The following is a 12,401-nucleotide window of genomic DNA, read 5'->3' as shown; positions in this document are numbered from 1 at the left end:
TGTGAAAATCCTGATGCGGCCCACCCTCACCTAGATTCTGTCTCCAGCGGCCCCCGGCTGATTTGAGCTTGAGACCCCTGCTTTAGGGGCTCCGTAGGTAATGAGCAGCAGAATTTTTTTTTTTGGTAGTTAAAGGGTTATAACAGCGAACAGGAGCCTCTTAAGTGTTTACGTCCTGTTTTTGTGGTCCTTTACAGGAAGCTCCTGAAGTCCACTCTAGTGCTCATGCCTCTGTTTGGAGTCCACTACATTGTCTTCATGGCGATTCCCTACACTGAGGTGAATGGGCTGCTCTGGCAGGTGCAGATGCATTATGAGATGTTCTTCAACTCTTCCCAGGTCAGGACCAAATTTTGTCACCAGTAAGATGATCTCAATTAAATATTTTTAAAATATATGTTATTTTTCAGGGTTTTTTTGTGGCATTTATCTACTGTTTCTGCAATGGGGAGGTAATAACACTGAAATATAGTTTAAAAACATGCCAGTTTTTAGATTTTTAAAGATGATTATTTTGTTTCAGGTGCAGGCGGAGGTGAAGAAGGCCTGGTTAAGACGCAGCCTCACGCTTGACCTCAAGCAGAAAGCCAGGATTACGAGCAGCGGCGGAGGCAGCTGCTACTACGGCGGCATGGTGTCTCACGCCACCACCCACAGCGTCTGCCTGCCTGCTGCCAATCCAAGAGCCTTCGCCGGGGATGGATCAGTGGTGAGGCCGGCGCGCCACGCTTCTGTCACAGCGTTACATCCTCACTATGTTCAACCCGGAAACCCTCAGGAGCGGCGCGGCTCGGCGGTTTTCGCCAGAAATGTTATCAGAGGAAATGATGAATGTAAAAGTCATGGATCGGACGATCCAGACGTCTCCTCATCTCTGAAGGAGATAGAGACCCCCATGTAGCTGCTGCTGGAGAATTAATACTAGAAAATGGTACAATTTCTGCCGCATGAACAATAAGGAAATCCTTTATTTCCATTGCATCACCTCTCAAGTTGTCCAACTTATTTTATTTTACATTTGTGCTAATGTGAACTTTTTGACTTTTATGTCACAACCTCACTTCTTTCCCAAAATAAAACCACATCACGTCATTTGTGAAAGACGAAACGAGGCTACAACAGTTGCCTTAACCGACTTTAAGAGTCAGCTGTGTCTAGACACGCCGTCTAGACAAATCTCCCCCCTTTGTCGTCGTTCTTGTGGTCTAAATGCTCCTATTTATCAGCTTGACAGGACCTCTGAAGGCTGTTGCACAGAGATTGTTTTCCCCTAACTGATTTCTCCATGTAACCTCTGCCCCGAATGCCCTCGCAGCACTGTCCAGAATTTCACACACTCCCCCTCAGGCTGCGGCTCCACAGGTTCCTGAACTGTTTTGGAGACCTGGAGCGAGAGTGACAAAGCTGCAGCACAAGGTACCCGTATTCTCAAGAAAAACAGACAGAAAGAGCTCTTGTAAAATCTATTACAGACATTGGAGTGTACAGGAGTGGAGAGGTTTACCATTTCTTTGTGTAAAATGTAGAAACGTGATAATTTAATGGGAGTTTTGAAGGTTTGTAAATAAACTAAGTTGAATTTAGAGAAATTTTGTGGCAATTTATTTATTTATTTATTTATTTTATTTATGAGCACATGTAAAAGGTTGAACATATTTTACATCCTGACACAGGGGGCGGAGCTAGATCCTTTTATATGGGGGGGCAGGAAAGGCAGGTGCAATTTGCGTCAAATTCACCTCTCTTTTGAGGCTCGTCTAATTCGCTACTAAACACTGTCCAAAAATGTGCTTGACGCCCCTTATGCTTGTGGGAGGAGCTACCACCAACTGTTTTCGCTACGTGGAGTGGTGTCTGCGTATATCTCACTGAAGAGAGTGGATTTATTTATTTTTAAAGGCTCTACAAAAACATGTTTCCATGTCTGGGTTCATGAGATCATGAGATACTCACTACATAGATTTGCCATTTTCTAGCGCTGTCCAAATCTAAAATTCCAAAATCGAGTGCCCTAGAAATTTCCCAGAAGTCTTTGTGAAAAACTAGTGTACATTTATGCTCACTAAATTAGTGAATATGCATTGCAGTTGAACAATTTTAGCAAAAAGGTGTATTTAAATGTATTTTTTAATAAACCATCCACATTTTTATAATTAGAATGCAGTGAAATCATAAATTGTATTGTATAGATTATTTAACATTGAATCTTGACGCCCCTGAAGAGTGAATCGTGTCCACTGTGAATGCATCCTAACAATTTCATTATTATTTAATTAAAAAAATGTATTTTGTTATTTTTTACAATGCTTAAAGAAGCTTGTATATTTTTTATTATGCTAATATATTGATTCAAAAATTTGGGGGCAAAACCTTTTACTAGGGAGGGGCAGCTGCCACCTCTTGCCCCCTTTAGCCCCGCCCCTTTTCTGAGAAAAAAAGCTCATTTTGGTGGATAATAAATAACATTTATCAAATAAAACATGAAACATAATTTAATTTAGCATAGATTACAGAAAGCAAAACAATCATGTTTTATGTGAAGATTTTTTAACTCATAAAAATAAATAAAATAGCAGCTTAATGCAGGATATGAAACAGCAGATACTGCTGAGTAATCACAACTCCATCGGGTCAATCAGTATTAGCAGCCAATGGCTTAACATGAGCATGAGAAATGTGACTCACACTCAGACATCATTGCCAACAGAAAGATTACAACAGGAGGAGATTGATGAGGAGAGGAAATGAGCCACCATGATGACTGTCCTGATGATATCACCCTCATGCTTTAGATCTGGTTTTATGAAAAGAAAGATTTTGTCTAAAGAAGCAAAATTATATTAATTTAAAAGAAAAACTAAAATTATTTTTCAGCAATTTGATATTTCACTGAACATTGATTTAAGGATCAGAAAGACTGATAAATGCAAATTTGCCGCTCTGTTTGGGGGCAGAAACTTGCCATAAAGAAAAATTATCATGAAAAAACGGTTTTGCAAAAATAGACACAGGAGCAAAAATGGTTATTCTGACAAAAATAATGACAAAGTAATAATAGTATGTTTTTTAATAGAAGTCTATGGGATTTTGACTTCTTGGACGAAATCTTATTTATCATACTGTGTCCAGTTCTCATGACTGTCAATGGTTTGGTTCAGTGTACTGATTGTAAATTAATTCTCTCTTTAAACCTACATTTTTGTCTGATAAAAACTAAGTAAACTTTAAGTTCTTTACTAGAAAAATCTCTATATTTGCATAATCTTTGAATTATTATGTAGATGTTATGAGGAATAATTAAGTATATTTTACTGAAGCAAAACGTTTGTTTTATTCAGTGAACAAAGGAATATTATTTAACAAAGTATCAAACCCAAAAATGTCTATGTATTTATTAAGTATAACTAATAAAGTCTTTTGTGTATTAGGTCAAAAATACTAAAAAAAATGTCTGAATAAAATATTATACAATAATTTAATTTATCTGCCTTTTATTCCCATTTAAAATGAATAATGTCAATAAAACTGAGAAGTACAGTTGAAGCTGCAGGGATGCTGAGGAAGTGACGTAAACGTTACGTTAGATATTCTGGAGCGCTGACGTCACTGCTCAGGCCGTGGTCGGCGCGGATGCGTTTTTTTGTCCTTTCAGCTTCAAAAGTGTCAACAGAACCGCGTCCACGGCGTTTGATGCTCCAAGCTGCGACCCCACGATCCCGCCCGGCACCGCCCCTGATGCGGGCGCGCGGCAGCATCCTCTCCCGCACCCAGAAGTGAATGAGGAGGTCCGGGGAGGTCCGGCAGACAGGGAGGGGTCCTTGTTTCATTTCTGGGCTGCCTCCTCCCGGACGGAGCCCGGTTATGCTCCAGCAGGGATGGCAACGGGAGATGCCTCGAAAAAAGCGTCACCAAGGAACGCGGCGGCGGAGAGAAAGAACCTCATCACGGTCTGCAGGTCAGTTTACGGCAGGAGAGGATAAAGAAATACAAAAAATACAATATTTGTTTGATTATTACCTATGTATAAACATAACTTAACTACTTCATGAATTTATTAGCATTTTAATTGTTAAATAATAGTCATTTTGTTGAAATAAAGTCGATAAAATATCAATAAATCCCCAATGATGGAGATCAATCGGGCCGGCTATTGTCATGGCAACCGCTCAGACACTTCCGGGTTTGTTTTTTCCCTTTAATTTGAACATACTGGATGTGCAAACACAAAAATGAGCCAACATACAAAGCACAGAACATCACGCACAAATGTTTGAGGGGAAAAACGAAATATTAAAATTAGCAAAGAAGAAAGATGGTTAAAAAAAAAAGACAAAGTAATGGTGAAATTCAAGTTTAACTTTATTTATATAGTACATTTCCTGCTAGATAGGACTTCAAATTTATTTTAATAATAATAAAACATGAAATATAATTTAATAATAATAAAAAACAGTAGTTAAAAATGCAAATTATGTTAAAATATAAAATAAAACCATACACAGACATGTAAAAACAACAATTTTTTTTTCTTTTTTAAAATGGTTTCCAATGAGTTTTTAGCAAAAATCAATAAGCCTGTGTCATTTTAAAGACATATTTTCTGGAGTTCATTACAAATTGGCCTCTAAGTTGTGGGCGGGACTGTTGACGCTGAAGTTAACCTTAGCTAATTTCCCATCAGCTCTTTGTTTGCACTCTCTCCCGCTAGCTTACCGCCCCCCATTAGCGTAACAAATATCAAATTAAATTCTTTTATATATGTCCTACATCAAGAGAAAAATGATAAGAATCTAAGGACTCTTATCACATTTTTCAAAACATCCACTAAAATAACTACAGTTTGTTTCTATTTTTTTTTCCATTTTGCAACATTTTACAAGAACCAGCAGGCTATGTAGCATAAAATCCCTGCTTTTGACCTTGAAGGTGATAATAAATGTTATGTTATCTCTGGTTAGAGGATAGGAGAGAGTACACTTTGTTGAGATCCAATCTTTTGAATACCTTGCAACTGTTCACGAGTAAATAAATGCAATAAAGAAACAAATTACCTGTACTTCCAATGCCAACTTCAGTAAAAATACATCTATTCGTTGTCGTAAAAGTTAAAAAATATATAGTTAGGGATTCTTAAATTAACTTCCCGACTTCCTCTAAATCAGAGGGATGTTGCTAAAAGCAATTTTTATTTGATGGCTGAGTTAAAGCAGTTAATGGTCATAAAACTGAATTATCATGTTGCAGACAAGTAGTTTTAATGGGAAAGGATTTTTTTTTTAATTCTACCTGATGATCAGTAACTTATGGGGCTTTGGAGCTTTAACAGATTTAAAATGATGCTTAAAAATAAAGGTTATTTGACCACGGCTTCATATTCCATAGATGTTCATGTGCTGCTTAATAGTTTTTTTTTTTAAGCTTAATGCCAAATGTCTTCTGGTGTTAATTCCATTTTATTTTTCCAAAAGCAGACTTAAATTTTGGCAAAAAAATATAAAAATAACTATATTTGTTTACAATATAATCAAACTTTTATGAGCTTTTAGGGTCTTACATTACTCTATATTTGTCCAGGACATTAAAAAAACCCATTACACAGGCTTTTCTGACTGTGCAAGTTTAGGTAATCTCTGTCAGTACAATTTTTGTCCTCTGTACTGATGGTGTTGCTATGACGACGGAGCAAAGTAGTACCTGGCACCCCAGGGAATGAGGGCAGGGAGGCAGTATGAGGCATAGGAACAAAGTCTTGATTGAAGTTCATGGGATGTACATTGTCACAGATGAATTTTGTGTACATTTTCTTAAAAGGAATGCATTTTTACTGATAAGAAATGATTGAAAATATCTACATTCATAGTTACAGATTGAGATCATCATCATTTAAACAGTGGTTCTTGAGATTTGATTTTTCATTCAGCAGAAAAATTGTACCCACATTTGAACCATAGTTTTTCATTTTTTTTTTTTACAAACCCTATATTTTACCACTGTTTTAAATAGCCAAAACACATATTTTATGTAGTTTTGCTGGTAAAATGTGTTAAACATTAATTGTTTTTGTTTGTATGGAGTTCTGTAATAAATCCATGTGATAAAAATAGCTGTAAAGTGGTTGGAATGATTAAAAAAAAAATTATAATTTAAATGTTTGTCTTAAGGCCAAATCTGCTTGATATTTTCACTCCAGTCAAATATCAGGAAGTCAAAAGTGGAAAACTTGCTGCAACATTTGCAACACATTAGACAAACTAATGATCATTTTTTACCAAATTTATTTTTTGCTTCTTTTATGGCAGTACACACAGAAAATGCAGTTAACACAACCTGCAACCTAAAAAAATTGCAAGACTAGACATTTAACATAAACTGCACAGCAAAGCACAATTGGAAAGAGCTGGTTCTTGTTCCGTGAAAGAAGCTGAATGAGGCATTGTTGCCTCTGGAACAATGGAAAGTGAAATCTTACTGGCTAAGATCACCAGCAGAAGTGCACGCTTTATTTAAACTAATATTATTGTTGTGCATCTAGAGGAAAATATTGTTTATTTGGTGTTCTTTGGTCATAAATAAGTTTCTGTAAATGGACTCTTGACTCATAAATTCAGGGATTTTTTCAATCCAACAAACATCAAGCAGTTGTCAACTGTAGACAAATTAATTTTGAAATAATATGAATTTAATCACTGAAAAGCACTAAACATCCTCTGTAGAAACTAAAATGAGTTCATTCAGTAGTACGCAGTAGTTGGGAAATATTTACAAATGTCCTTTACAGAGGAAAAATGACACACTGGATTAATAAAAGTAGGCAACTAAATGTCAGTTTTACCCATATGAATAGAAAATTCAAAATTACCATGAGTTTATAGTATAAGTACCTTTGTTGGTGGATGTATTTGAGCCACACTCAATTGCTAAAAGTTGAATTGATTAATTAAAAAGTTCTACATTTAATTCTTTGTTTTTTTTGTATGTTTTTAATTGTTTATAGTTGGAAAGATTACAATGTGTTAACTTAAAATTAGATCAAATATATATAGAATCCTAAATTCTGTAAATTAGTGTAAGTGAGTCACAACCAAATACAATTCTGCTGAAAAACAGGATTTTTGGTTATCTTTGTGATTTAACTGTAGATAACTAAATAAAAAATGATGTTTTTGCTGAAACTAAGTAAAAAGTGGGACACTCTCATAAAGCTACTGTTAGAGCTTCAGGTCCTCACAGCTGTGAGTGTTTGATGCCTGGCTGTAGCCATAAAAGCATTTCAGTAAATCGAGTTACTTCCTGAAAGCTCCCCACCAGCATTTTCCTTTCAGTAAATGGATGACATCAGGTGGGAATCAAACTCTGCACTGTGGTGCTTAAATAATGGACAAACACATCTAAATAATAGTCATTTTGTGTATTTTTCTTTAAGATATTCTCTTAAACATTTGAATATTTTTGAAAATGTTCAAATGTTCACTCACTCCACCACTTTCTGATGTTTTTTTTTATTTATTTTTTTACAGTGATTTTATTTTAGGATGAAGGTTATGTTTTCAAATATTCACTTTATTTCTTGATCTCTTTTACAGGTTTTCTGTAAAGACGCTCTTAGAGAAATACACAGCGGAGCCCATTGACGATTCCTCGGAGGAGTTCATCAACTTTGCAGCGATTCTTGAGCACATCCTCAGTCACTGTTTCAAAGGTAATAAAATACATGAGAGAACTGACAGAAGAAATCCAATTTTGACTAATAAATCGTGTCAGAAAAAATATCGATTTTGGGAATTATCACGATATTTTATTTGGCGATACTTGTATTGATTTAAAATTAGGTCAGCCCTCAAACGATTATTTTAATAGTCGACTAATCACCTATTATTTTTCCGATTAGTCAACTAATCGGATCATGCGTAAACTGGATGTAAAACCCAGATCTTAACCATCATTAGCTTTAAATTTGAAGTGTTTAAGCTATATGTTAATTAAAAATAAATAAATAATTGATTAAACCTTTATTGAATCATGCAGCTTGTTTCCTTCATTTGTTTCTGGCATTAATCAAATGAGGTTGGAATCTGAAAAAGGGAAATAGTTCTAACAAAAGATGTTTTTTTTACTAATATTTCCCACTTTCAGGCTCAGTTGGCCTAAATTTGATTAAAAATGTTCTTTATTTTGTTTATGTCATATTGTTAATGTGTTTTTGTCTTTATTTTCAATTGAGTTTCCTTGCTGAATTGTTATTGGCATGTCAGAAAAATAAAATCACAATCACAAATGACATGGAAGTATTTTGTCCCTTCAGGCTCTGGTAGCTGGTTTGATGGTCAGAGGAGTTACTGGGACTACATCCGCCTAGCCTGTGCTAAAGTCCCCAACAGCTGCATCGGTAGCATTGAAAGCATGGAAAACATCAGCACCTCAAGAGCAAAGGCAAGTCTGTTCAGCTTTAATGTCCATGCAGCTTTTGGGGATTTCATGCGTTCACTTTTTGCTTCTCAATCATCAGGGCCGAGCGTGGATGAGGGTAGCCCTGATGGAGAAGAGGCTGTCTGAGTACATTGGCACAGCTCTGAGGGACAGCAGAACAACGAGGTCAGACAAGTCAGCGCCGCTCTCCGGATAAGATCTGATGAATTCCCATCTAACTGTGCTTTCACTGCACCTCAGGAGGTTTTACTCAGAGGGAGCCATCATGCTGAGGGAAGAGGCCACAGTGCTGACAGGGATGCTCATAGGTCTCGGAGCCATAGATTTTAGGTGAGATTTTTTTATTTCTGGAAAATTGTTTGATGAAATACAGAAATGCCATTTTTAAGCTTAATTTTCTATATAAATGTCCTCCATCGTGAGAAAAAAAATGCTACAATCAGAGTGGGTCTTTAAGTGGCTTTGGAAGACAAATAGAATGTGTGTCTATAAGGTAATTTTTTTTGTAGTTTTTGTCTGAAAGGGGAGGCTCTGGATGGGAAATCAGCTGCAGTAATTGACTACACTCCATACTTGAAGTTTACACAGAGGTACGTTTATTGAAGTGGGTTTAAAACCCCGCTTGGGCCTCTACAGCATCCCCACATAGACCAACAACTTAAAAAAAACTTCAGTTCTTGTTGCTATATTGTGTTTTTGAACCACATAAAAGGAGTTTTTGAAAGTGGTGGCTTTTGTTGCAGCTATGATTACTTAAGCGATGACGACGAGCGCAGCGTTGACAGCAGCACAAGCGACGACAGCGTCCCCGAACACCCGTACATCCCGCTGGTCACCGACGAGGAGAGCTGGAGCACCAAGTGCCGCAAGATGGAGCAGAGGTTCAAGATCGTCAACGCTCAGAAGGTCTCGTACAATGAATGATAACTCAACTTTCTGCTTCATTATTAAAAGTATTGCTGCTTGATGTTGTCAGGGTTACTTAGAGGAGCTTGTGCGTCTGCGGGAATCCCAGCTGAAGAACACAGAGATAGAAAACAAGAAGCTGAAGACTCAGCTGGAGGAGCAACAGAGCCGGAACCAACTAGAAAAACGGGAGCTAGAAGGTGTCATCCTCGAACTTCAGGAGCAACTGTGAGTGGATTATCCGAGGCTTTCTGGTGTTAAAATGTGTTTTTCATCTCATACATTTCATTTCAAGTCATTTAATTTATAAAACGCACATAAATGAACATTAAAAAATGACCTAACCACAGTCAGACTAAAAACTCCAGTAAATTCAAGATTATTTCAATCAATCAAAATTATCTTTATTGTATTATTATAAAAGTATAAGTAAGTGATGAATATATTAGAAGGGTTTTTGGTATAATCTACATATTGAGGAAGAAAAGGAGATGACTCATTATAAATAGAAGAAAAGAAAAGGTAAATAATTATTACTTTCATACTTTTTCCTAAAATTACACCTTAAAACTTTCTGCTTTTTTACTATAACTGCTGTACTAGCAACCATAGAGGCACGACATTTATGTTTTTCACCATTTTCAATTTTTGTTTCTATTTCTATTTACATTTTTATTCATTTATGTATTTTTTTGTTTGAATGTTGCTAGAATTCTGTGGTTTTTACTTTTATTTTAAATTCTTTTAAACCTGTAAAGCATTTTGTGTTCCTGCTGTATGAAAGTGCTTTATAAATAAAGTTTGAATTTGAATGCCTGCCACTAGAATTGGCGTTTTACACAGCCTGATATGCAGCTGCTCACTTTTATTAGACAAAAGCATCTGTTTTAGCTTGATTTCACATCTATTTCAGAAAATATGTTTAAGATTCAGACTGTTTTTAACCAATAATTGGACTGTTTCACTTCCTCTAAATGATCTGATCTTTGGGGTCCACAGATCCAACTTGCTTTTTGTAGAATTAAACACAATTCTCTCATAACTTTGGAAAATGCTAAATATTTAGTTTTCTGTAAAATTACAGCCTCCAATAGTTGATGATCATAGTTTTATGAAATGCATTCATTTAATTTTGAAAGGGAGTGAAATCTTGAGTTATCAGTTATACAATTTATCTTAATGTTTTAACAAAATAAAAGCACAATTTTGGTAATTGATTGCAAAATGTGATGGAATTGAATCAGATGTGGAGGCTGCACTGTGTTATGGCTTTCTGTGTTATGCTTTTAACAGTCCAAAACATGTTTTATGGATTAATGGGTAACTCTATATTTACTATTATCAACAAGCGTTAGAAAACTATAATATTAGTTAGAATGGTGAGTAAATAATTCATGTATTTGAGAAGAAATAACGTTTTATTTTTCTTTGTGTTTCAGGACAAGTTTGATTCCATGTGACCCCAAACACTTGTCCAAAAACCTCTCAATTCCTCTGGTCAACCAGTGGACGACACTTGAGCCATACAACAGCCAAGACGACATAAAGCTGTTCCGCAGGTTTGACTAAAAGCTCATCAGTCATTCATATATTTGAAATGCTGTTATCACAGGAAAAAAATATAAACAATAATGTATTTTTAATACACCTTAGATATGAGTATCCAAACTGAAGACACCAATAAGTAAAATAAATTTCTTTTAACTTAAGTTTTTTTATATGAAGAATGTCTAATTTCATTTATATTTAGATTAATTTAATCAAATTATGTGCAAATAAATGCAGAAAAATATCCATAAATCTGTCTTTTTTACAACAAAAGGTGGCAGATTTAAAATATTTGCATTTATTTTTTTCAAGCAGAATTTTGTACAGTAGCTTCTTCTTGATTCTCTAATATCCCAGAATCTTGAAAGTACATCTCTATAAGATGTAAATGTTTTGTCCACATTGATTGAAGTAATTTTATGGTAATTTAAAAGATTTCACGTCAAGTTTTTATATCAAATGGGTGTGAAAATTAAGTTTTCTTCTTTTTTTAAACAGATTTATTTTTACTTTCTCCATTCAATGATTTAACAGTATGGAGTCCTGAAAATGTCCTTCCTTTGATCCCGTAGAAGGAGTTTCCCAAGTACAGAGCTGCTGCATCTGGAGGTCACCCTGGATTCTGACTCCCAACAGATGGAGGGGAAGCAGAACGGTGGAGCCTGGAGCACAGGTGACACTGCAGGCTTTGCATCTCTGGGGATTTTTTTTTAAGTCACAATGAACCAAAAATAAAATAAATAAATAAATGTGTCTCCATTCTCCAGAAAAGGACTATACCCCCTCCATGATGGGCCTGTGCGGCTCCTTGGCTTCACTCCCGAGCTGCAAATCTCTGAGCAGCCTGAAGTCCAGCGAGTGCCTGGTCCACATCAGCACAGAGAACAGTCCTTCCCTGTCTCCCAGCTAGGGGGCGCCAAAGAAGCACTGCCAACAGACACTAAGACAATTCAAACACCTAATACGCCGCCGACACTTGCTCTCCTTTTTTTAACCCTTTTACCTTTAAGCTCCAAACCCGGCAATGTCTCAACTTACACCTTTAAGCTAAAGTGTAGTAAAAGCTGCTGAACTGCCTCATGTTTTTTATGAGTTTCTCCTTGAATGCAAACAGCTGGTTTAAGCTTGACTCCTGTTGAACCATATAGGATATGTTTTGTGCATCTGCAGGCACTTACTGGTCATCACTGAGGGAAACATTTGAATGTCCGCACCCTTTTTCTTCAACTCTTACCAGTTAGTGTATTATTCTTCCAGTTGCATAACACTGTTATGACTGTAAAGAACAGACTTTTATTACAATATATGCTCTAATATGGTGAGAGAACAATTATGGAGATCAATTAGAGAGAACAAATAGAAGCAGCTTTATGACATTAGGATAAAATAACCTGTTAGGCCTTATTTAAGCATACTCTAGACTGCATATTGATTATGAAATGTTATTTTCTCGAGGTTTGCATGATCACTGAAATGTGAAGATAATGACAGACCTTACATTAATTGCATTGAAATGCAAT

General features: G+C 36.0%; 2 protein-coding genes across 3 annotated transcripts in view; both read left to right on the top strand.

Moving 5' to 3' along the window:
- pth3r (parathyroid hormone 3 receptor) overlaps window positions 1-1,995 on the top strand; it is a 12,275-nt gene extending 10,280 nt beyond the window's left edge. The window contains exons 11-13 of one of the 2 annotated variants that reach the window (XM_024284549.2): window positions 198-339; window positions 411-452; window positions 524-1,995. In XM_024284549.2, the coding sequence (XP_024140317.1) occupies window positions 198-339; window positions 411-452; window positions 524-901 (562 nt within the window). In that variant the 3' untranslated portion in view covers window positions 902-1,995. The remainder of the gene's footprint in view (window positions 1-197; window positions 340-410; window positions 453-523) is intronic. The other variant, XM_024284548.2, reaches the window with a different exon arrangement.
- A 1,587-nt stretch (window positions 1,996-3,582) lies between these two features.
- rundc3ab (RUN domain containing 3Ab) lies at window positions 3,583-11,957 on the top strand. Its single transcript, XM_024285795.2, has 11 exons — window positions 3,583-3,955; window positions 7,584-7,699; window positions 8,303-8,430; window positions 8,507-8,592; window positions 8,668-8,757; window positions 8,937-9,017; window positions 9,171-9,333; window positions 9,404-9,561; window positions 10,773-10,892; window positions 11,454-11,554; window positions 11,649-11,957. Exons 1-11 carry the CDS (start codon window positions 3,876-3,878, stop codon window positions 11,789-11,791), a joined length of 1,266 nt encoding a protein of 421 aa, XP_024141563.1. The 5' UTR covers window positions 3,583-3,875; the 3' UTR covers window positions 11,792-11,957.
- The last annotated feature ends 444 nt before the right edge of the window (window positions 11,958-12,401 follow it).

Source organism: Oryzias melastigma, linkage group LG19 (genome assembly GCF_002922805.2).
Source record: "Oryzias melastigma strain HK-1 linkage group LG19, ASM292280v2, whole genome shotgun sequence".
In the NCBI taxonomy this organism is placed as follows: domain Eukaryota; kingdom Metazoa; phylum Chordata; class Actinopteri; order Beloniformes; family Adrianichthyidae; genus Oryzias; species Oryzias melastigma.
The sequence above is the reverse complement of the archived record's forward strand: the minus strand, read 5'-3'. Positions and strand labels throughout refer to the sequence as shown.